The sequence below is a fragment of the Lathyrus oleraceus genome, chromosome 1 (genome assembly GCF_024323335.1).
Source record: "Lathyrus oleraceus cultivar Zhongwan6 chromosome 1, CAAS_Psat_ZW6_1.0, whole genome shotgun sequence".
Classification (NCBI taxonomy): Eukaryota; Viridiplantae; Streptophyta; class Magnoliopsida; order Fabales; family Fabaceae; genus Lathyrus; species Lathyrus oleraceus.
In genome coordinates, this window is record NC_066579.1 from 310,995,708 (window position 1) to 311,021,678 (window position 25,971).

The 25,971-nt window shown below is 38.5% G+C and overlaps 1 protein-coding gene across 1 annotated transcript; it reads left to right on the plus strand.

The window, feature by feature from the left end:
- Nucleotides 1–23,924: 23,924 nt before the first annotated feature.
- Nucleotides 23,925–25,763, plus strand: LOC127104546 (uncharacterized). The gene is made up of 4 exons (XM_051041733.1): nt 23,925–24,216; nt 24,545–24,954; nt 24,999–25,325; nt 25,413–25,763. Exons 1-4 carry the CDS (start codon nt 23,925–23,927, stop codon nt 25,761–25,763), a joined length of 1,380 nt encoding a protein of 459 aa, XP_050897690.1.
- The last annotated feature ends 208 nt before the right edge of the window (nt 25,764–25,971 follow it).

Below are 25,971 nucleotides of genomic sequence, written 5' to 3' on the forward strand. Positions count from 1 at the left end.
GGAGGTTGTTCGAAAGGAAGTTGTAAAGCTGTTGGATGCGGGAATGATTTACCCGATCTCGGATAGTCCATGGGTTAGTCCCGTGCATGTGGTTCCGAAGAAAGGTGGAATTACCGTGATCCGGAATGACAAGGATGAATTGATCCCTACTAAAGTTGCAACGGGGTGGCGAATGTGTATTGATTATAGGCGGTTGAATACCGCAACTCGAAAGGACCATTTTCCACTACCGTTCATGGATCAAATGCTCAAAAGACTCTCGGGGCAACAATACTATTGTTTCTTGGATGGCTATTCCGGGTATAACCAAATTGCGGTTGACCCGGCCGATCATGAAAAGACGGCTTTCACATGTCCGTTTGGAGTGTTCGCGTACCGAAAAATGCCCTTTGGGTTGTGCAATGCACCGGCGACTTTCCAACGATGTGTGCAAGCCATTTTTGCCGACCTTATTGAGAAAACAATGGAAGTCTTCATGGATGACTTCTCGGTATTTGGTGGGTCCTTTAGTCTATGCTTGGCAAACTTGAAAACGGTGCTTGAAAGATGTGTGAAGACCAATCTGGTACTTAATTGGGAGAAGTGTCACTTCATGGTGACCGAGGGGATCGTGCTTGGCCATAAAGTCTCTTCAAGAGGGCTTGAAGTTGATCGAGCTAAGGTTGAAGTGATTGAAAAGTTACCTCCTCCGGTGAATATGAAGGGAATCCGAAGCTTTTTGGGGCACGTCGGGTTCTATCGGAGCTTTATCAAGGACTTCTCAAAGGTGGCTAAGCCTTTGAGCAATTTGCTAGCTAAGGACCAGGTATTTCTCTTAACCGATGAATGTTTGCAAGCTTTTGAAAATTTAAAAGAAAAATTGGTTACTGCTCCGATTATAGTCGCTCCAAATTGGAATTTAAATTTTGAGCTAATGTGTGATGCTAGCGACTATGCAATTGGAGCGGTACTTGGCCAAAGAAAAGAAAAAAAATTTCATGCGATACATTACGCAAGTAAAGTTCTTAATGAGGCTAAAATTAACTATGCCACAACTGAAAAAGAATTACTTGCGATAGTGTATGCGCTTGAAAAGTTTAGATCTTATCTTATAGGGTCTAAAGTCGTAGTGTATACCGACCACGCGGCGATTAAATATTTGCTCACCAAACCGGATTCGAAGCAAAGGCTCATCCGTTGGATCCTCTTGTTGCAAGAATTTGATGTTGAAATCAAAGACAAGAAAGGATCGGAAAATTTGGTGGCGGATCATTTATCCCGCTTGGTGAATGTGGAGGTTACCGCATCTGAGAAGGAAATCCTGGAAGAATTTCCTGATGAAAAACTGTTTAAAGTTCAAGTTAGGCCGTGGTTTGCAGACTTTGCGAACCACAAGGCTAGTGGTTTTGTGCCTCCCGACCTAACTTCGAACCAAAAAAGGAAGTTTCTTTCGGATGCCAAGTATTATGTATGGGATGACCGGTACTTGTTTAAGTTGGGTAGTGATAACCTTTTAAGGAGATGCGTTACTGGCGATGAAGCGCAGAGCATCCTTTGGCATTGTCACAACTCGCCTTACGGCGGACACTATAATGGGGTGAGAACGGCCACTAAAATCCTTCAATCGGGATTTTATTGGCCCACTATTTTCAAAGACGCACATACCCATGCGCAAAGTTGTGATAGTTGCCAGAGAAGCGGTGGGATTGGTAAGAGAGACGAGATGCCTCTCCAAAACATCCAAGAGGTCGAAGTATTTGATTGTTGGGGCATTGATTTTGTAGGACCATTCCCACCCTCCCATGGTAACGAGTATATGCTTGTCGCAGTTGATTACGTTTCTAAGTGGGTTGAGGCAATTGCCTCACCTCGGGCGGATGCGAAAACGGTGATAATTTTTTTGAAGAAAAACATATTTTCCCGTTTCGGAACCCCCCGAGTGTTGATAAGTGACGGAGGGTCACACTTCTGTAATGCACCGTTGGAAAGCATTTTAAAACATTACAGTGTATCACATAGAGTGGCAACTCCGTATCACCCGCAAGCTAATGGGCAAGCTGAGGTCTCTAATCGTGAGATTAAGAGAATTCTCGAAAAAACTGTGTCAAATTCGAAAAAAGAGTGGTCACAAAAATTGGATGAAGCGTTATGGGCATACCGTACCTCCTTTAAAGCTCCAATTGGCCTAACTCCTTTTCAATTGGTGTTTGGTAAAACTTGCCATTTGCCGGTTGAATTGGAGCACAAAGCCTTGTGGGCTCTGAAATTTTTAAATTTTGAAAATGATTTGGCCGGTGAGAAAAGGAAGGTGCAACTGCTTGAGTTGGAGGAGATGCGCAATGCCGCATACCACTCAAGCTGGTTGTACAAAGAGAAGGTAAAAAAATACCATGACAAAAAGCTCCGAAAGAAAGAATTTGTGCCCGGACAATTGGTCCTCTTGTTCAATTCCAGGTTGAAGTTATTCCCCGGAAAGTTGAAATCAAAATGGTCCGGGCCATTTCGGGTCAAAGAAGTTAAGGAGTACGGAGCTATTGTCATTGAGGACCTGGAAAAGAAGGACAGTTGGACCGTTAATGGCCAACGTTTGAAGGTTTATCTTGGCGGTCATGTGGATCGCTAGAGCTGTGCTATTCCGTTGGATGCTCCTCTGTGAGCATCACACCGTCGAGCTTAGCCGACGTTAAACAAGCGCTTGTTGGGAGGCACCCCAACATTGTAAGTATTTACTGTTTTCCTGTTCTGTTGTATTGGGTTTCCAATTGTTAAAACCATGCTGAATGTACCTGGAATGCTGCCTTTGAAAAGGCAAATGCTGTCATGCTCGCTTGATGCTCGCTAGGCGAAGCAGTAGCGAACAGATTCGCTAGCTGCTCGCTAGGCGAAGCAGCAGCGAGCGCTGCGTGACAGCAGTTATTTAAATTCTCAGCAGGCCACTCATTTGGGGCCCAAACACAATTTTTTGTTTGACAACTCTGCTGAGGCATTTGCACGAACACTCACCTCACTCTCTCATTTTCATCTCTCTCACAAACACTCAAACCCTAAATTGGAGGATTGTGAACCTCACTGCATTTCATATCCAATCACTCTATTTTGCTAAGGTTTGCCCTAATACCATTTCTTTATGCTTAAGCTTTGTTTATTTCTGATTTGAATGTCATTTAGGATGAACTTGTTGGTATGGGAAACTTTAGGTTTGCATGTGGGGATTTTAGGTTTTGCAATTGGGAATTTTAGGTTTTGCATGTGAGTTTGTAATTACCAATAGCATAGAACGTTTCTTTTCTTGATATATCATTAGGTTCTGAAATTGAAACCATTAGAATGTGGGTTTTGGGAAAATTTTACTGAAAATACTGCAGAACCCAAAAACCCGTAAGGTTCGCTAGCAACTCGCTAGGTGAACCAGAGGCGAGCATTCGCTGCCACTTCGCTAGGCGAAGCAGCAGCGAGCATGACAGTTCTTTGATTTCTGGTTTTGCTGTCTAATCTGTTTTGTGTGTGTTGCTTCCTCTTTATGTTTTGCAGATGGAATCTAGATCCGGTGCTTCAAAGAAGAGAAAGGGAGGGAACACTTCCCGTCCCGTAACAATACAGTTTGATACCGACAAATTTGTCGGGCCGAAGCAGGCCGCAAGGTACATTGCTTTGGAGAAGCGGAAAATTCTACCGGAGAAGAGATTCGTCATCAACCCTGAAGGCACGAACAGAACATTCGCCGGGTTGATTGACACGAAAAAGTGGGATCGGTTAATTAACCCCCTGGAGCATTATGATATTGCAACGGTGCGTGAGTTCTATGCGAACGCACTTCCAGATGATGATGAGCCATTTACTTGGACATCTAGAGTGGCCGGTCGTCCTGTTGCTTTTGATCGGGATGCTATTAACCGCGTCCTTGGTGAACCGCTCCAACTGGGAGCCGAGGAGCGAGACACCTACCACACAGACTTACGGCTTCACCGGGATATTGATGCAATCTCTGCTGCCCTGCTTTTAAGAGGGAAATCAGTTGAGCTGAACCCATCTGGGGTTCCTATGAGATACCACAGGGAGGACATGACTCCCTTGGCTCAACTGATCCTGCTGTTGGTTCTGACAAACATCCAACCCAAGTCCCACACTTCTACAGTGCCGATCCCAGTGGCACACTTGGTACACTCTATCCTCACTAACGTCCAGATCGATGTGGCGAGGATTATTGCTTATGAGCTTAAGTCCGTGATTGAAAGCGGGCTAAAGTCGGGGGCTCGTGTGAATTGTCCCCTGGCTTTCCCCTGCCTAATCATGAGTTTGTGCATACAAGCAAGGGTGAGGCTACCTTCTAGGGGTCAAGTAAGGATCCCGCCACCCATCGATGACCGGTATGTGGCCAAGTATTGCAGGGCGAAGAATGTTAGAGGTAGTGCAACTGCTGAGGGTACCCGGGCTTCTGATGGTCCTGGTACTTCTACTCCCGGACCAGATCCTTACCAGCAAGCTGTCTGCAATTACAACTGGGAATGGATGGCGGCTACTCAGCGTGCCATGCTCGACATGCACGATTCTATGCAGCTGCTACAGCTGCAGGGACGTGACCCCACCGGTGATCACTCATTGATGACGCGTGAGCAGTTTCTGCTTAACGCTAACTGGCCTGTGGACAGGCCTGTGTTTGGTGGGGGGGGTGCTGGTGCTTCTTCTGGTGCTGCCGATCGTGATGATGGTGATGATGATGATGAGGCTACCGGTTCTGAAGCCGGTAGTGAGGAGGGTTATGAGTCCGTGGAGGGCTAAGTTATTTTATTTTTTATTTTATGTTTTATTTCTACCGTATTTCCAGAATTCTGTATTTTGATTTTGGCTTTGTACTTTTGGGGTGTTTTGTCCCCCATGAACAAATTTAAGTTTTGAAGTTAATATTATTATTTATGTTTTAAATTTTGTTTGTTTTAATAAATTTTTGGTTGATTGAGTGGCAAACCTTCTAGATTGGTTGCTCCTCAAAGAAGTATCCAATGAAGGTGCATCTGAGCTTGGATGGCAATGATAAGAATAAACAAGTGAATTATGCTAAGGTACATGGTTACCTCCGGCTAGAATTTTAGAATGCACTAAGAACTTTACTCTTTTTTGTAATTGAGTATTGTCTTTTTGCAACATAATTAAATGAATGTTTCATCTAGGACTTAAAACCACAAATTGTGAGGAAACCTCCATTGTACACTTAAATGCTGGATTCTAATAAGTTTTGTTGATTCATTTGATTCATGCTTTGTCTTTTATTATTGTGAATATGTGGAAGCAATTAGAAATGATCAAGGCACTTGTTTTCTATCGAGCACAACCAGTTCCAAATACAACTTACCTGTGAGCAGAGAGAGTATTCGTTAACCCCTTTGAGCTTAAACAGTTGAATCTCAGCTTGAAATAAAGCGAGATTTCAAAAATCTTTTTTTAACAACCCGGAAAATCTTGATTATTGTTCTTTTGCCGTAAAAAGTTAAGAGCATTCACTTAGGGTGAGTAAGAAATAAGTTGGGGAGAACGAAAATGAGAATCAGTAAGTGCCACAACTCTTGAAAAACCGAGCAAGCATTGAAAAAAAAAATTAGAAAAGAAAAACATCTGTTTTGTAAATATGATGTGAAAGGAAAGAGAAAAAATCTAATATAGAGAAAATAAAAATGAATGCTTGCTTGGAAGAAAAATAGTGAAAAACAAAAATTGAGTTGTGAAATAAGAGTTGTGAAGGTTTCAAATGAGAAATAAATGGAACGAAGTTGAGATGTGTAAATAATGTACAGTGAATGTCTCTTTTGCATCGGCAATCTCGTTTTCAATAGCCTAAGAAATGACCCTTGTTTGTTAACCTAACCAAGCTTCAACCGAAAAGCCCTTAGTGATCTTCGTGCTTCCACATTACTATTTATAATTGTTAGACATTGTATGAATCAAATTGATTTCTTCATTATTTGTTAGAGAGTGAGATTATTCCCGCGGTTGCAAACGCGTAAATTCTTCAATCCTTATTCGAAGAGGAGAGATAGGGTGATTCATTCAAAATAATATTGTTGTAGATAGATACATATTTCGCATTGCTATTAAGTTTTAGTTCTTGTGTATTATTTTATTCGAACCGTTGGAAATTTGTATCTGCTGATTCGCTTGTGTTTGAGCCGTTTTATCCGACTTCGGAGAAACCTTTTTCTTAAAGCAAATCCTCTTGTCCTTCAAGGGGCATACTTTGCTTGAGGACAAGCAAGAATCTAGTTGGGGAGAGTTGTTAGATACCCAAAAGTGCTTATTTGAGCTATCAAATATGGGTATCTTTCACTCCATTTCCTTGCTAAAATGTCGAAACCACCTTTGTTTCAGATGAAATGCAATACAATGATAATCTATCTTGGCACCTTTGATTTGTGTGTTATTATGCAGGAAGTAGGCATGAAATAATAGAAAATGAAGACACAAGAAATGTGGCAAAGGAATCAAATAAAACAAGCATTCATCAGCTTCCTCGCTAGGCGAGGGCTGTGGCGAAGGACTCGCTAGGCGAGCGTCCAGCGAGCGTCCAGCGAAAAGCTCCAGTATTTAACAGAGGCAAACATCACCACACTCGCTAGGCGAGCTTCCAGCGAGGAGTGTGGCGAACACGTCCAGACTTGGTGAAAAGCGCAGCCAGCACTCACTCGCTAGGCGAGCCATTAGCGAGCTCCCAGCGAGCATTCCAGTAGCAAAACCTCTCAACCTCGCTGGAGCGAAGGTTGAAGCGTGACCTTCGCTAGGCGAAGGTTTTGTTCGCTCAGCGAACATGACAGTCTGGGAAAGGCTGTTTCTCTGGGCGCAGGTGCCTCAGGTGCCTCAATTAGGGGCTCGCTAGGCGAGCCATTCTGCTCGCCTAGCGAGCATGACAGCCCAGTAGCAGCTCTATAAGTAGCAAGTGCCACTTTTTGGAGCCATACATTATTTTTCCATACTTTTGTACTTTTTCTAGATATTTTACAGCATTGTTCTAAGGATCTTTTGTGACCTAGAAACCATTTTTCTTCATCTCTTAACCATCTTTCACAAAAAGAAGGTGGATTCCCATCCAATCTCGATTATTCAACTCAGATGTTGATCAACCTTCTTCCGAAACTTGTTGACCAAGCTACCATGAAAATGAGTAGCTAAGTCCTTCATTTTGTCAAGGTTAGATGTAGATGATCATTAGCTTTGCGTGTAAATGTAAGGATCTTCATTTGTAAACTCTTTAATGGTGAATATATGGTGAAAACTTTGTTCTTATTGAAAACTCTTTGTGTTGGTTTATGATCGAGAGATGTTTACCAACTCTTAACCTAGGTTTTCATCCAATCTTGTTTGTTAGCTAGAGATAGTAATGAATGATTTTGTTCACCATAAGGTTGAACCAAAAAGTTGTCATTTTGATAGATTGTGTTAGAGATAAACAATGGATCAAAATGGGAAAACTCACAATGTGTGTTAGAGATAAACACATTGGGAGGACTTTGTGAAATAGTTTATCATCTAAAGGAGTTTATAAGTTTTGTTGATCGAACATATACATGCAAAGTGATCGTCGAACCCTAACTTTGGCAATATTTCTCAAATATTCAAACCAAAACTTTTACCGCATTTTATTATACTTTTATGCAAGATACCGTGACAAATACCAAAACCCCATTGTTACCTTAAGCTAAGAATTAAAACAACTGTCGAAAGGCGGTGATATCTCACAATCCCTGTGGATACGATAACAAAAACCCGACACTTAAAATTACACTCAACATGAACCTAATGCAAAAAGGAGAAAGGACTTAGAATTAAGACATACCTATGTTTAAAGGAGTTCAAGATCAACTAGGCCCCATGCCTTTAGAATGCTAACCTTGTTGAAGAGAAAATAGGCCTCATGCCTTTAGAATGCTAAATTTTAAAAGTTGATTTTAGAGGACTTCTCATCTAAACCTATTCTTTGTCCATTCCCCTTATTGTGTTGTGAACTTTTTTATGTTTGCTCTTGTGTGATAGGGATTCCATCTTGAGATAGTAAAGAGGACCATTGTCATGAGTGGCCAAGTTAAGAGAGACAAGCCAAATGGAGATCCTAGGAGCTTGAATCCAAATTGTTTGATTGTTTGTGTGTTTGCTAAGTCCAAAGGAATTGAGCATCTTGAATCATCTCTATGATTTCAAGAAAAGGAACTCCAAGGGTTTATCTTTTCCCTCTTATCTTTGATTTGCTTTACGACTAGCCTTTATCTTCTTCTCCTCACTCTAACCCAAGCCAAAAATCTTTTATTTCAAACTTTGACATCATTTCAAATTAGAAACCTAGGCCTTATGCCTTTGACTTTTCAAAACCATTTTTCATAAATACTCATGGTGAATAAATCTTAATCCAACGTTGACTTCATTTTGTAAATAAACCTAACTTGTAAATATAACTCACTTCAAGTTGTTTTTATGGTTCCAATGGTCACCTCTTTAAAACCTTTTCATAAACATTAGTCATAGGTTTGAGTTATCATAGTGGTTGATGTAAATCTCACCTCATCCTTAGTGATTGGATTATAAGTCTTCCATACTTATTATCGGTTTAACCCCTCACTAGTATGTTGAAGCTTTCCTCACATGGTGGATTGTTGGTTTAGGTTGAGTTTTCTCCCTTTGATAACAAAAGACCTTAAGGCTTTTGATCAAATCAATTCACCAATCTTTGTGATTTTTTACCCCGAACTACGAGGTTTTGATCCTATCTTTGTGATGGTACGTAGGCAATGGGTTCATCCATTAAAACAACAAAATTTGTAAATATAATCTATTCTCTTCTCATCCCTCCAATCTGTTTGTACAAATATTTTTCACAAATACCAACCTACAACACACATTTGCAAAAAGAGGTTCCCTTAGAGTACTAAGGATGTTTTGGGTGCGTAAAACCTTCCCATTTCATAACCAACCCCCTTACCTAGATCTCTGAATTTTTTATTAGTTTTTGATTTGAAAAACTTCTTACCTTGGCTTTTGTTTGCTTTTTAGCCTTTCCTTTGGACAAATAAAAGTGTGGTGGCGACTCGAATTGTATGTTTACTTTTGGTTTAGTCAATAAACCTAAAGGTAACGAAAACCCCGCTACAAAATCAACCAACTCCTGCAAGGAATAATTGATCTTAATCGGCATGAAATGAGCCACTTTGGTCAACCTATCAACAATAACCCAAACGGAATCACACACCTTCATCGTCTTCGGAAAACTTGTTAGAGAATCCATGGAAATTCTATCTCACTTCCACTCAGGAATACTCAATGGTTGCATAAAAACCAATGACTTCTGATGTTCAATCTTCGACTTTTGGAAATTCAAACACGCATAAACAAAATCAGTTACTTCCTTCTTCATTCCTGACCACAAAAATAATTTCCTTAAGTCTTGATACATCTTAGTGGCGTCGGGATGAATACTTATACAAATCCTATGACCTTCCTCAAGAATACTCTTCTTAAGCTCAAGTACATCTGGTACACAAACCGTATCTCTAAACCTCATCACACCATTCCCGTCGATTCTGAAATCACCTCCCTTACCTTGATTGATTAACACTAGCCGGTCAACCAATCCCACGTCGATCTTCTGACCTTCTATGATCTCTTCAAGGATACCAATAGTAAGCTTCAACATGCCCAACCTCACACTTTTAGGAGTCTCTTCACACACTAGACTCATGTCTATGAATTTACAAATCAATTTCAATTCTCGAACCATAAGCATCGACATTGTAACAACTTTCTACTTAACGCATCAACTACAACATTAGCTTTACCCGAATGGTAACTCAAGCCAAACTTATAGTCCTTCATAAATTTCATCTACCTCATATTCAACTCCTTATGATCGAACAAATGCTTTAAACTCTTATGATCATTGAATACCTTAAATCTGAAGCCAAATAGATAATGTCTCCAAATCTTTAACATGAATACCACTGCTGCCAACTTGAGATCATGCATAGGATAATTCCTTTCATGAACTCTCAATCATCTAGAAGCGTAAGCCACAACCTGACCATTCTGCATCAACACACCACCTAGATCCGTCTTAAAAGCATCACAATACACCATAAAGGACTCACTTAGATTCGGAAAAATCAAAACTGAAGCAGACTCAACTTCTTATTGAGTTCTTGGAAACTGCCCTCATAATGCACATCCCAAACATAAGCTTGACCTTTTCAAGTCAACTGAGTTAAAGGAAATGCTAACTTCGAAAAACCTTTGATAAACTTCCTGTAGTAACCAGCTAAACCGAGAAAATTTCTAATATCTGTAATAGAGTTCAGAGTCTCCCATTGTAACATAACATCTATCTTCGATGGATCAACAATAATACCACCACTAGAAATCACATGACCAAGGAAACTCACTTCTCCCAACCAAAAATCACACTTAGACAACTTTGCATACATTTTCTTCTCTTTCAAGGTCTGCAACACAACCCTCAAATGATCTACATGATCTTCATCAGACTTCGAATATATCAAGATGTCGTTGATGAACGCAACCACAAATTGATCTAAATGTGGATGTAATATTCTATTCATGTACTCCCTGAACACTCCAGGCGCATTAGACACCCCAAATGACATCACTGAATACTCATAATGACCATACCTTGTTCTGAATGCAATCTTCAGAATGTCTTTTAACTTCACACAAATCTGATGATAACTCGAACACAGATCAATCTTGCTAAACACATAAGCACCAACCAACTGATCTATCAGATTATCCATCCTCTAAAATGGACACATGTTCTTGATAGTCATCTTATTCAATTATCGATAGTCAACACAACCTCATGCTACCATCTTTCTTCTTGAGTACCAACACCGGCCACCCCACAGTGAAACACTTAACCGAACAAACTTCTTCTCAAGCAAATCTTCCAATTGCTTCTTCACTTCACTCAAATCTGAAGCAGGCATCCTATAAGGAGTCATCAACATAGGATAAGTACCAGGTACTAAGTCTATAGTGAACTCAACTTCGCGCTTTGGCGGAAAAACACTAACATTGTCTGGAAACCCTTATAGAAACTCGCACACCAGCAGTAGTTCACCAATCATATCCTTTCTTTTGGCCTTTGAATAAGCTAATATTATAAACACTTCAACATCATCCTTCACAAGTTCATCGACTTGCTTAGCAGGCACAAACTACTCATCACTTGCATCAAACTCTAGAAATGATATTGTCTTGTCATAACTATTGATATGAACACGATTGAACTCCAACCATTTCATTGCAAGCATAACATTGTAAGACCCCAATTTTGACCCTAAGATCCCTCATGCTATCTCACCATTTGCATTGGCTTTGGGATCACACCTTGGCATACTCCTTACCCCTTATTCATTGGGTTTGCATTAGGAGAGGTCACAAAGCACTTTTTATTGTATCATACTTTGTTTTTATTTTTTTACTAACCAAAATTCCAAAAATATGTCTATGTGTAGTTTTGTTTCTTTTGTAGGTAGCGTGTTTGTCCACCTATGGCTCATCAAGCTCATATCTAGGGTTTGAGACCCTCAATTAAAGAGATAAATCAAGGAATGGATCACAATGGTTTTAAGTATCATATATGGATCCCCATGTTCTTTATTTATCATTTTTATCAAGAATTTATCAAGAGTTTGAAGCTTGTTTGCCTTGGAAGCCCTAATTCATCTGTGTATCTTGTGTGACTTCCTCAGTAAGTTTCTTCACCAATTGGTCAAAGATATCAAGGTATACTTACTTACACATCATCTTATGCATATATGATTCTCCATTATCCCCAAAGATCAAAGGAACTTCAAGTTTTCAAGTTGGTTAAAGGAGGTTGACCAGAGAAAGTCAACTAGTCAAATCTAGGGTTCCCTAGACCCTATCTCCTATAGTTTTTGTCATATGAAAATGATTTCAAGAGAAACGTTACTCTTTATGACACTCCAAACAACTTTCATGTTGGAATCAAGATCTAATGTTTCTTGGAAATTCAATGTTTATGGTGAAAGATTATAGGTCATTTTGTTTGTGCCCTGGATGGAAGGTCAACTTCCAAGCACCACCATTACTTGTTCAATTTTTATGATATGAAGGTCATCCAAGTTTCATGATTAATTTCAAGAGGCCTTCTCCAACTTTTATTCTTTGAGAAATGTTAAAATCTACTTGCAAGGGAATGTGCCAAGAGGAAACATTATACGTCATTTTGGGCCATCATCATTGAACAAGCAATTTTCCTCAACTTCTAAAATCCATAACTCCCTCATGAAAGATTAAAATAGTATCAAATTTATTACCAAATTGAATAGGAATGAAATACCTACAACTTTGATGAAGAAACCATTTTCATTTGAAGCTCATAGCAAAAGTTATTCAAGGTGAAAAAAGTGATCATTTGACTTTATAATTAGAAATTTTTCAACTATGTTTGATTTCTCCAACTTCCACCTCAAAATTCATTATGATCCAAGCTCCAAATGGAAAAATGTTCAACATAAAAGTTGTTCCCCTTCATGTTACCTTTCCAAAGAGTCTAATATCATGGCATTTAGATCATTTTTAAAGGACTTGCGCATGGTTACATTGCATGGTCGCATTTGGATGATTCTCATGACCAACTTTCAAATACATTTGCATGGCCTCATGTTAAGCTTTCAACATCACTCATGCATGATTGTGGATCTTTTATAATCATTTCATGGGCCTATCACACACCCATGCAAACATGCACATGAGAATTGCTATTGTTTGTCAAATTATGGAAGTGTGTGGAAATCAATTGCCAAGCCTATAAATAGAACTCATCCTGCTCAGAATCAAGGACACATTGCCCAAGCTTTGCTCCTACAACCTTCCCACCCTCCATTGATAGGATAACCTTGAATATTTCATTAGAAATCGAGTTTCAATTTCACTTCTGTTTTGAATTTGAAACTCCAAGAGTCCAAGCCATTTGAGCATTCATTTCATCTCCTAGAAGCTAGTAGAAGCAAACCGAAGCAAATTGAGATCCAGATCGTGCTTCATCACTGCAAACAGAAGGTGAATTTTATGAAACTTTCTCTTTTCGATTATCTCTCAATTCTCCATCATTTCAATTAATTTTTGATTGGGCGAAGTCCTACCAATGTAGGCAACAAGATGGAGTTGCTTTGAGCTCAAATCGAAGAAACTCAGATCATACTCCTCAAATTTCAAATCCATGTATCTTTCAATATACGTGGAATTGGAAGAAATTAAGGTCAGATTTGGACTCCTGGGGATTTTTCCTTCAAATTAGTGTATTAACTTTCCATTTTTATGAAGGTTGGTGGTGGACCAGTCCGGTGAGGTCCACCGGAGAAGAAGACCAGAGCTAGGGCTCCGATGGTGTGTTGACATCCTTCCAACCATCTGATCTTGTTTAAATGTTTTAATCGTGGCCCTTGGTTCTAATTACCATGCGTGCAGCGTGTTGACTAGGTTCCATCGTGGACAACACATGCATGACCATCAGATCCACCACCTCAATTAATAAGGAAAATCTAATGGCCCTTGTTTTTTCTAAGTTCTTTTTATTTTATGATTTTTTTTAATCCACTTATTTTGATTAATTCATTTTAAATTCATTTTTAATCCAAAAATACGGGACTTTCACCAAAAATCTTTAAATATTTTCCTCTTTTATATTTTGAATTAAAATCATTTTTTGGATTTATTTTGATATTTTATGTGAATTAATTGATTTTTGACTTGTTTTTAAATATTTTAAAATATTTCTGACTTTCCAAAAATTCTATTTTTTTTCTAAGGTCCTTTGACCGAACCTAGGATAAATCCCTTAGCCATTTATTTGGTGATTTGAAGGGATTTGAGATTTTGTCCATTTAAAAATGCATTTTAATTCATTTTAAAATTGAGTTTTAATTGATTAATTGTTTAAATTTTTTTGTTAAGCCATTTAATTGATCTTATGATGTTTGACTTTCTGCTTGGGCTTGGTCATGGTTGATTTGACTTTTATTTGACCAATACTGTTGGATTTAGGGGGTTGATGAAATGTACATTTCATCCCCCAAAATGAATGGATAGTATTGATCAGATGAATTTCCTCCTGTGTCCAATTTGAGTTTCTATTTCCCTTTCCCTCTTCATCTTCATCCCTATTCTTCCCCAATCCATCATTGATCAATGATTTCTCTAATGTCCAAAGGCTAGTTGATTCATCAATGACCTAGTGTCATATGAATCAACATGAGTTGGATTGAGATAGGTCCATCCCATCTTCATTTTTATGTGTGGTATGTTTTAGGAGTTTGGTTCCTTGTACCAAGTCTCTAACATGCATTAACACCAATATTTTTATTGCCCGATCTCAAATAGTTGTGACTTCTACATAAGTCCAATTACGATTGCTTAACATAGAGCTAAATTTATCCCAGAAGGCATAACATTCTTGTAAGTGAGATTTTCAGTCTCCCATTCTTCATGGCATTGTGTGAAAACTTGACCTTTTTTCCATTCATGAGAGCTAGTGGCATACTTGTTGATTTATCCAAATTGGAGCCCTTCTCATGGATGATGTCTTGGTTCATGTATTCATACTTGTGAATGAATGGTTGAGTGTTCTCCAAGGAATGACTTAAACAATTAAAACTCTTCACTAAACTTTGACTAACTCTTTAACTAATGTTGTTATACTTTCAAGTCATTTACTTAATGCAATTTAAATTTTAGTACCTTTATCATTCATTGCCATTTAAATTTCATTCAAGATGTTTATGTTTCAAGCCTTTTCACTTTGCTCACTTGAGCCATATCTTGTGATTGTATATATTGTTTGCTTGTGATTTTGCTTTGTTTGTTGTCTTAGGACCTTAAAATACTTAATAGCAACAAAAACCCTAAAAAATATCTTGGTGGACTGTTGGACTTGATATGAACTTTTGGACTTAGAATAGGCAACTTCCCTATGCTTTAAGGACTTGGTTAATGCCACTATCTGAGACTGAGTTATCCTTGATTGTGCCTCATGTGATGCAAACCTTTAGTACTTTTGGTTCATCTATCACCTTGTCTTTGTGCTTGATTGTTATACTTCTATTATTGTTGATGTCTGATGATTATTTCTAAGTTTACCACAAGGAATATTTTCATCTAATACATTGTAAGATATTGAAGGCTTCTAGTTATTGGAGTGCTTTCTTGGATATTATGGCTATCTTTATTTGATGCCTTGGTCTTCTTATGATTTCCTTGGATATTGCTTATGCTTGTTGCTTGCTCAAAAGTCCAAACGAAAATAGGTTTCTATCTGACATTCTTGTCTTGTGGATTGCATCCCATTGGTCAGACCTTTTCAACTCTTAACTTTTAATTTTTTTCTAGGATAGTCCCTTTATATCCTCCCATTTCTTTAATTTCAAAATCTCTCCCTCTTTTCAAAACATTTTTTGCTTGTGTTTTCAACTTAGACATGTTTTAATGATTAGAAACTTTGGCCTTATGCCATTGAAATTTTAAACTTTTTCTTAAATCAAACTTGTGAATGAATTTAACCATATTGACTTTAATTTTAAAAAGGACAAAAATAACTAACAACTACATTCAAGTCTTTGGCCTTTTGTGCCTTTTCTTTTAAACTTTTGTTAAAATCAATTCACCAACTTCTTTGAAATTTTTACCATGAACTACGGGGTTTTTATCCCTTATTTTTAAGTTGGTACGTAGGCATAAGACCGAAGGTCTTGTCAAACACAAAAATATAATTAATGAATTCTTTTCTCATCCCCTCACTCTATACTTTTTATCAAACATCATTTTGACCAAAACACTTGCATATAAAAAAAGGGCTCCCTAGGAGTACCTAGGACACTTTGGATGCTAACACCTTCCCTCTGTGTAACCAACCCCCTTACCTGTAATCTTTGACATTTTATTAGTTTTGATTTGAAAACTTCTTATCTTTGGGTTTTTGTTCTCACTTTTGCCATTTTCCTTTGAAAACAATGAAAGCGCGATGGCGACTCTAGTTTTATTGACATCAAGTTTATCCATAGATTGATGGTCATAAATTTACCGCTACAAACATCGAGATTTCTCAAAGGTAAATAAACTAAATCAATTACCATAAATAGTTAGTAGATAACTCAAGAAAACCCATGAAGTGGTTACCGGACCCGGAGCTGGGGTATCAATAATGATACTCCCAACCATAGAAGACATGTTCAAACCCAACCTCTCAGAACACTCAAGCGAAACAAAAGAGTATGTCACACATGTGTCAATAATAGAAATCAGATGAATACTATTAATAAAACACGTACCTCGAATCAACATGCCCGAGCTAGTAGTCTACAACCTAGTCAAAGAAAAAACCTTTCCTCTAGACTGAACCTTCTTTGGCTTTTGACAATTGGTACTAATGTGACCCTACTTGCCACAATTATAAAGTCGACCCAACACTTTTACAATATGCAACATGGTGGCATGTCTTCCCATATTTGAAGCACCTCAGAATGTTATTCTTGCAATCATTAGCACGGCGTCCCAACTCACCATACTTGGATTTCTGACATCTAAACCTCCCTGCTTCCCTTTGTCGGCTGGAGCACTATAAGGTTTCCTATGATACTGGTTCTTCCCCTTTCTCTCATTAATTCTCTTATATTGGGTAGAACGAGCCCTGCTATCCTCATCATATATCCTACACTTATTCACCGACATATGAAATCGACAAATCTCCTTATAACCAATACCATGTTTGATCTCGGGATGCAGTCTACTCTCAAACTTGATGCACTTCGACCCCTCAGCAGCCGCACCATTATAGTATGGACAAAACTTCACAAGTTCTTCAAACTTAGTAGCATGCTCAGTGTAAGACCCCAATTTGACCCCTAAGATCCCTCATACCATCTCATAACTTTGCATTGGCATTAGGATAACACCTTGGTATTCTCCTCACCTATCATTCATTGGGAGAGATCGCCAAGCATATTTGATTGTATCATACTTTATTTTCTTTGTTTACTAACCAAAATACAAAAATATGTCTAGTATAGCTTTGTTTCTTTTGTAGGTAGTGTATGTGTCCATTTGTGCCCCACCAAGCCCACAACTAGGGTTTGGGACCATCAATGCAAGAAATCAAGAAAGAAAAGGTCCGCATTGGTTCTAAATATCATATAGGGATCCCCATGTTCTTTATTTGTCATTTGATCAAGAGTTTATCAAGAGTTTGAAGCTTGTATGTCAAGGAATCCCTAATTCATCTGAGTACCTTGTGTGGCTTCCTCAGCAAGTTTCTTCAATAGTTGGTCAAAGATATCAAAGGATACTTCAATTTACATCATCATAAGAATATATGATCCTAAATTATCCCCAAATAGCAAAGTAACTTCAAGTATGCAAGTTGATTAAAGGAAGTTGACTAGAAAAGTCAACTAGTCAAATCTAGGGTTTCCTAGACCTTATCTCCTACAATTTTTGTCATATGAAAATGATTCCAAGAAAAACGCTACTATTTATGGAATTAAAAACATCTTTAATGTTGGACTCAAGAGCTAAGTTTTCAGGGAAAGTAATTTTTTATGGTGAAAAATTATAGGTCATTTTGTGTGTGCCCTAGATAGAATGTCAACTTCCAAGAGCCATAACTTCCTCATTTTTTATGATATGAAGATGATCTCAGTTTAATGATTAATTTCAAGATGTCTTATTAAATTTTTCTTCTTTGAGAAAGATCAAATTATAATTTAAAAGTTATGTACCATGAGGAAACATTATAGGTCCATTTTGGTCCTCATCATTGAATAAGCAAATTTCCCCAACTTCTAAAATCCATAACTCCATCATCAAAACTCCAAATGGTGCAAAATTTATGGTCAAATTAAAAAGAATTAAAAGCTCTACAACTTTGTAGAATAAGTCAAGTTCATTTGAAACTCACATAAAAAGTTATTCAAGGTGGAAAGAGAGGTCATTTGGCTTATAACTTAGAAAAATTTCTAAGTATGTTTGATACCTCCATCTCCAAGGCCGATTTTCTCCATTTTCCAAGCTTCAAGTTGAAAAAGTCACAACATAAAAGTTGTTCCTTATGATAATAGTTTTTAAAAAGTTCCAAGATCACATCATTTGGATGAGAAATGAGGGACTTGCGCATGAGGTCTTTCCAAGGCTTATTTTGGCAAGTTTTGAATCCAAACAATGCAAAACTTTGCATGGCTTTGTGTGATGACTTCAGCAACCTATTAGCATGATTTAGAGTGGATTCCAATCATCAATTGAGCCTGTACATGCACCCATGCGTCCATGCACCAAAAATTGCTCATTTTCATTCAAATTTGGAAATGTGCACATATCATTTCCTTGGCCTATAAATCAAATGTCATTTTCTCAGAATTAGAGGAGAACATTGCCCAAGCTTTGCCAGCCATTGCCATAACCTCACACCATAATATTATTTGAAGATTTCTTAAGAAATTGAGTTTTTGTTCAACTTAAGTTTGTGAATAAAAACTCCAAAAGCTCATTCCCTTTTCCATTCCATTAAGGTTATGCAAGCAAGAGGAAGAGAAAGCATGAAGCATTGCATTAAGAACCAAGCTCAGAAGTTGCTCACAGAAGGTGAATTTATCAAAACTTTATCTCTTTGATTCTCCCTCCATACTCTAGATCTAAACTGACTGTTATGTTGGCTGAAGTCCTACCAATGTAGGCAACATGACTGAGTTGTTTTAAGCTCGATTCGAAGCAACTCAGGTTGGACACCTCGGTTTGTCTTGATGAAGTTTAAAACTTCATCCCTCAACATGAATGAATGGTATTGATCAAGTGAGGTTCATCCCTTGACCAATTTGGGATCTCCTTCATTTCATCTCTCCATCTTCATATCATTTATTGGCCAATGACTTATTATGGATCATTAGCTAGTTGATTCATCAATGACCTTGTGTCAGATGAATCAACAGATCTTGTCTAGGATAGCCTCTTCATCTCCACCACCTTCTTCTTTAATTTCAAAATCTCATTCACATTCTCAAAACTTTTTTGCTTGTTATTTTTCAACTTATACTTGTTTTAATGAGTAGAAACTTTAGCCTCATGCCATTGATTTTCAAACTATTTTCTTAATCAAACTTGTAAGAAGACTTAACCATATTGACTTTATTTTCAAAAAGACCAAAAAGAACTAATAACCTCATCTAATCATTTTGGTGACTTGGTGCCTTTTTCTTTTTAAAATTTTCAAAAAGAAAGAATTTAGATTTTAGTTATCCTTGGTTGAGATGTAATTCTCCTATTCCATGATACGTTGAGTGTGAGACTTTCTATTTACCAGGGGTTTGAGGCATACTTGTTGATTTAGTCCAAGTTGGAACCCTCCCTCTTAAATGTTGTAAAGCCCTCATTATCGGTGGATGTTTCGTTGACTATTATCTCATTGATAACAAAATATCTTTAAGCTTTTGTTAAAATCAATCCACCCATTTTTGAAATTTTTACCATAAACTACGAGGTTTTGATCCCTCATTTATGTTGGTATGTAGGCATAAGACCAAAAGTCTTATCAAACACAAAAAATGTAAATAAATAATTCTTTTCTCATCCCCTCATTCTATTTTTAAAACAAACATCTTTTCAACCAAAACAAGTACACACAAAAGGGCTCCCTAGGAGTACCTAGGACACTTTGGGTACTAATACCTTCCCTCTGTGTACCCAACCCCCTTACATGTAATCTATGGCATTTTATTAGTTTTTATTTGAATTTTTTTTCTCTTTGAGTTTTGTTCGTACTTTCTCCCTTTTCTTTTGGAAATAATAAAAGCGCGGTGGCGACTCTGGTTTTATTGACGTTGAGTTAACCAATAGCTCAGTGGTCATGAATTTACCGCTACAAAAAAAAGTGGCGACTCTGCGGGGGAGTAGTCCCAAGTGGGTTTAGCCTACTTTTTGTGTGTATTATTTTTGTGGATTATTGATGTTTGTATGTTTGTATATATTATATGTATGATATCTTCTATTTGTTATGCTTGGTGATCTCTGTGTGGTGAGATAAGTTTTATACCCGAACTTGAGTGCAATCTAAGATAGGAGGATGGTATATTCATGTTCGACTCGTGTGGAGTAGTCCTTAGTGAGTTGGCTTGAGAATCTAGCCACTTAGTGGAGACCCCTTTGGAGTTATTGGTGCCACATGAGTAAGTCGTGGATAGGCATTACTTTCTCCAACTTGGGAGTCCGAGAAGCTGAGAATCATAGAATATTTAACCCGACTTGGCCTATTTAGGACGTAGTGCAAAGACTGTTCCAATGTAGACCTGATAACAGTTGTTACGCGATACTACACTCAGACGAGTTTTTCTTGAGATTACTATGGGTTGATGAGTCATTCATCCAAATCTATAGTATCCGATAGATGGGATCACGACTCTGGGAACCTTTTAGAACATGCTCTACAGGTTTTTATCCTTAGTACACTCCTTTGGGATGGTTCTTAACTCAACTCCATGCTCGTGACTCGCAACAAACCCATTGATTCTTGGTTGATCCGATCAGTTACCATCAATATCAATGGATCTTTGGTGTTTATTGGGTGAAAACCCTAATCCACCAAAATGGATGATTGACCTTGACGATGACTTGATCCATCCCTTGACCTTTATTTGTGTTTGCCTTGTCTGTGATCCCTTATGTGTGATTGTTGCATTCGTGCATACATGCACATCATATCATTCATCACAAAAATAAATTCAAGAAACTAAGGTTGTGTTTGTAAATATTTTCAGACCATGAATTATGGATGAAGGAACACTTAGAAATACGATTTCAGATGTCTAGATTTGAAAGAGTTAAGGAAGCTAGCATCCTTTGTAGTTGATCCCGTGGATTTCAAATAACGTCATGGGAAGTTTTTGCCTGTGTTGTCTACCGAAGTTGTTGAAGGACTCTTGAGTTTGTTGGTTTAGTTCTATGATCCTCTCTACCGGTGTTTCACCTTTCTCGATTATCAGCTTATGCTTATGTTGGAGGCGTATGCCTATCTCTTCGGTATACCCGTATCTGACAAGGTTCCTTTTAGTGGATTAGAGGAGATTCCAAAATCTCAAGTCGTAGTTGATGCTCTTCATTTGGGGAAGTATGAGATTGATGCAAATATGACGAAAAAAGGAGGTATCCGAGGTCTGATTTTTGAGTTTCTGATTGGAAGAGCTACCACTTTTGCTCATGCCGGTAGGATGTACACCTTTGAGGCTATCTTTGTATTGCTTATCTATGGTTTAATATTGTTCCATAACATTGACAACTTTGTCGATGTTAATGCCATTAGAATCTTCTTGATTGGGAATCTTGTTCCAACTCTGTTGGGTGACATGTACTTCTCCTTACATCTAAGGAATTCTAAGGGTAATGGAACCATCATGTGTTGCATCCCTCTTATGTACAAGTGGTTTATTTCGCACTTGCCTCAGACACCAGTCTTCCTAGAGAACAAGCAATGTCTACGGTGGTCCCAGAGACTTATGTCTCTCACTAATGATGATATTACTTGGTATAATTATGTATACAATGGCTTGAAGAATATTGATAGTTATGGTGAATTCTCTAATGTGCCCCTTATTGGTACACAAAGAGGAATCAACTACAACGCTGCTTTGGCTCGTCGTCAACTTGGGTTCCCCTTGAAGGGTAAACCTAATAAAATTTAATTAGAAGGTCTACTCTATCAAGAGGGTAAAGATCCCCGAAACTTGAAGGGTAGGATGATGAGTGCTTGGCATAGTATCCATAGGAAGGGAATTGTCGAGCTTGGACCATGCAATTGCGTAGCTTTGGAACCCTACACTAGTTGGGAGAAGAAGAGAGCCTTAGAGCTTAAAATGTCGTATGCCTGTGAAAGACCTATGTCTATGGTTGTGGTTGAGCCATCAACTCTCCCTAGCCAAGACGTAGAGGAGTTGGAAGATGCACTAGCTAAGATGAAGCAAGAGAAGGATGGGAAGAACGATTCTACGCTTTGAATTGAAAGCAAGTAGAGTTACAACTTGAGATGAAAGACAAGGATGCACTCATTGAGATCCTCGAAGATCTTGAAGTTAAGAGAGAGAGAGAGAGAGAGGGCCAAAGGATTTATTTTACTCTAGTATCCCTCAGTCTTTCGGTGCTTGGAAGAAGATCGCCGATCAGCTCGTCACCGAGAAAGCTCATATGAAGACCGCCTACGAGTCAAAGATAAGACGCATTCGAAGGAAATACATGCCCATAGCCATTTCATATGATGAAGTTACTAGGGATCCTTAGGATGTTATTTTCCTTTTCTTTTGTATTTGTATTTTGGTTTCTAAAATCGTACTCAGTGTAATCCTTCCAAATATTATGAATAAAAATGAAATTTTATGGTCCATTCAAATTGTTATTATTAATTATTATTGTTGAAATATTTGAAAATAATAAAATAAAATAAAAACATTGCATTCATGCATCATTTGCATCGCATGTTTCTTGCATTCTAGCCCTTCGGCCAGGTGTCTCATGATCTTCATCTTTGTATCAGTCAAGTTGACGCATCAGTACAACACTCGTGCTAATCATCAATGCAATATGGATTAATTGGAGCAAGAAAACTGTGAACTCAAAGAATAGGTTTCTATACTTACTGCTCTTATGGAGTCTCTCATTACAGCTCAGAGTCAGGCGTCTCAAGGTCCTGCAACTCCGCAACAACGGATAGTTATCTCCGAGATTACCTCAACGCCCGTGTCTGTGGACCTAGTCAACTAGAATGCACACTCTATGCCTACCAGATTCCCTTGAGGAATGCCTCAAAACTATGTGCCTTAAGGTTATGCCCTACCATTGCTCATATGTCGGTATCTCGCCCAGTCATGTCTACTCATTCTCCTGTTATGCATATCATGCCTCGTGTCAAAGAGATTATCTACCATTTTGAGCCGTCTGAAGGCCCAAATATGTATGAAAAGATGGATGAGATGAAGGATCAGTTTCAAAAATTGAAGAAGGAAATGAAGACCCTGAGGGGAAAAGATTTGTTTGGGAAGAGCGTTTATGAGCTCTACATGGTGCCCAATGTGAAAATCCCTGTTAAGTTCAAGGTCCCTGACTTTGAGAAATACAAGGGGAAAACTTACCCTATTAGCTATCTTGTGATGTATGCCTGCAAAATTTCAACCCAAACAGAGAACGACCAATTTCTAATTCATTATTTCTAGGATAGCTTGACCGGTGTCGCTCTTCTTTGGTACATGGGTCTGAATAGTGGTAGCACTCGTACTTTCAATGACTTAGGCGAGGCCTTTGTTAAGTAATACAAGTACAATGTGGATATGGAGCCTGATCGTGACCAGCTTCGGTCTATGTCTCAAAGAGATAAAGAGACATTTAAAGAATATGCGCAGAGATGGAGAGACCTAGCCGCTCAGATCAGTCCTTCGTTGGAAGAAAAAGAAATGACAAAGATCTTTCTCAAGACTTTGAATTCATTTTACTATGAGCGTATGATTGCTAGCGGTCCCAATGATTTCACCGAGATGGTGAACATGGGGATGCGTTTAGAGGAAGGTGTCTGTGAGGGCAGATTGTCTAGAGAAGAAGTGTCAACCAATAAGAAGTATGGGTGTGGTTTCTCGAAAAAGAAGGATGGAGAAACTAATTCAGTGACTGTGGAGAGGCGAAGGAAGCCTTATGTGAAGAAGAGTTCCAAATCTCATCAACAACATCATTAAGTGTCTTCTGTTATTCCAATGTTTGCCAATAATTTTATCGTTCAATCAGCAACAGTCCAACAACAACAACAACAACAACAACAACAACGTACTCGTAATAACAATCATCACAACAAAAATCACAACAATAATCATCACAACAACTCTGAGAGGAAGAAGGTCACATTTGACCCTATTCCGATGTCCTATGCCAAATTATATTCATCTCTTATAGTTAAGAATCTGGTTCAGCCAAGAAGTCTTCCGCCTATGCCTGAACCTCTGCCGTGGTGGTATAAGCCTAATCAACATTATGCCTATCATCAAGGGGAACCAGGCCATGATATTGAGAACTCTTATCCGTTGAAATATGAAGTCCAACATTTGGTAATAAGTGGAATGATGTCCTTTGAGGATCGTGCGCCGAATGTTAAATCCGATCCATTACCTGCTTATTGTAACTCCTCTGTAAATATGGTGGACGGTTGTCCCGGTGAGTGCAGAGTTTATGATGTCCGACATATTCGAAGATCCTTGGTAGAGCTTCACAAGACCTTGTGTCAAATTAGTGAATGTGAGCATGATCATGATTTGTAACATTTGTAGTGTCAATCGACGTGGGTGCGTGATTGTGAAGAAGGATATTCAAAGGTTAGTGGATGAAGGTATGATTCACATCCACCAAGCTAGAAATCCTGATGATGACATGAATGTGATTGTTCCAGTTTTCAAAATTCCTAAACGAGTCGTGATTCAGTTTGATAGCAGTAAGAGAAGCAATTGATCGGTATCACCATTAGTGATACGGTTGGCGGGCCCAGTCCCATATGAATATGATAAAGTTGTGCCTTACAAGTATGATGCTACTATGATTAAAGATGGGCAAAAGGTTCCTCTCTCCGCAACTTATTTAGTAGTAAGGATTGCTGACATTTTCACGGTGACCCGAAGTGGTCGAGTGTTCATTCCAGTATTCCCGAAGGCTGTTGAGAATATTGTAGTTAGAAAGAAGGCCGAGGTGGTTGTTCCTTTGTATGATCCTGTTAACACTCCAATCGGCCAGTCTGGTGAGTCCAGTGGTTTGAAGAATAAGGATGATAATGATGAAGTACTTCATGTGATAAAGAAGGGTGAGTTTAACGTCGTAGAGCCGCTACTCCAGACGCCTTCCAAGATTTTTGTTTTATCTCTATTGATGAATTCTGAAGCACACCGTGAGGCATTGCAAAAAGTACTTGACAAGCCTACGTTGAACATGATGTTACGGTTGATCAGTTTGATCATATTGTTGCTAACATTACTGCGTGCAACAATCTGGCTTTTTGTGATGAGGAGCTTCCAGAAGAAGGTAAGAATCATAATCTAGCTCTCCATATATCTATGAACTGTAAGGAGGATGCCTTGTCCAACATCTTGGTAGACACTGGTTCATCTTTGAATGTTCTACCCAAGTCTACCTTGGCTAGGCTATCTTATCAAGAAGCACTCATGAGATACAATGGTGTGATTGTAAAGGCGTTTGGCGGTTCTCACAAAACCGTCATTGGAGAAGTTGACCTCCCAATTAAGATTGATCCGAGCAATTTCCAAATTACTTTCCAGGTAATGGATATCCACCCGGCCTATAGCTGCGTATTGGGAAGGCCATGGATTCATGAAGCAGATGTTGTCATGTCAACTCTACACCAGACGCTCAAATTTATCAAGAATGGGAAGCTTGTTATTATTGGTGGTGAGAAGTCACTGTTGGTGAGCCACTTATCATCTTTCATGTATGTTGAAGCTGAGGAAGTTGTTGGAACTCCATTCTATGCTTTGTCTATAGATAATATGATCCAGAGGACTGGGGCATCCATGTCTTCTTTGAAATATGCGCAAGAGATTGTTCAGGATGGTGACACAGACAATTGGGGTCGTGTCATGGAAGTGGTTGAGAACAAGAATCGGGCCGGTTCAAGTTTTGAGCAGAGGCCGTTCAAGAAGGAAGTCAAGGCTATGCAACAGAGTTTCCATAATGGAGGGTTTATCCACAAGGAATAACAACAATCAGCTACGATCCTTCATGAAGATGAAGATGAAAATGAAGAAGAAGACAATGCCAACTTTGTAACGCATGGTCAGATTTGCAACAATTGGATTGTTGTTGATGTTCCCGTTATAATTCATTGTTCAAAGTAATATACATGATTGTTTAAAGTAAAATCATTCTCCTATGCATAAGGGAGAAGTGAAAACATTGTCAGGAATT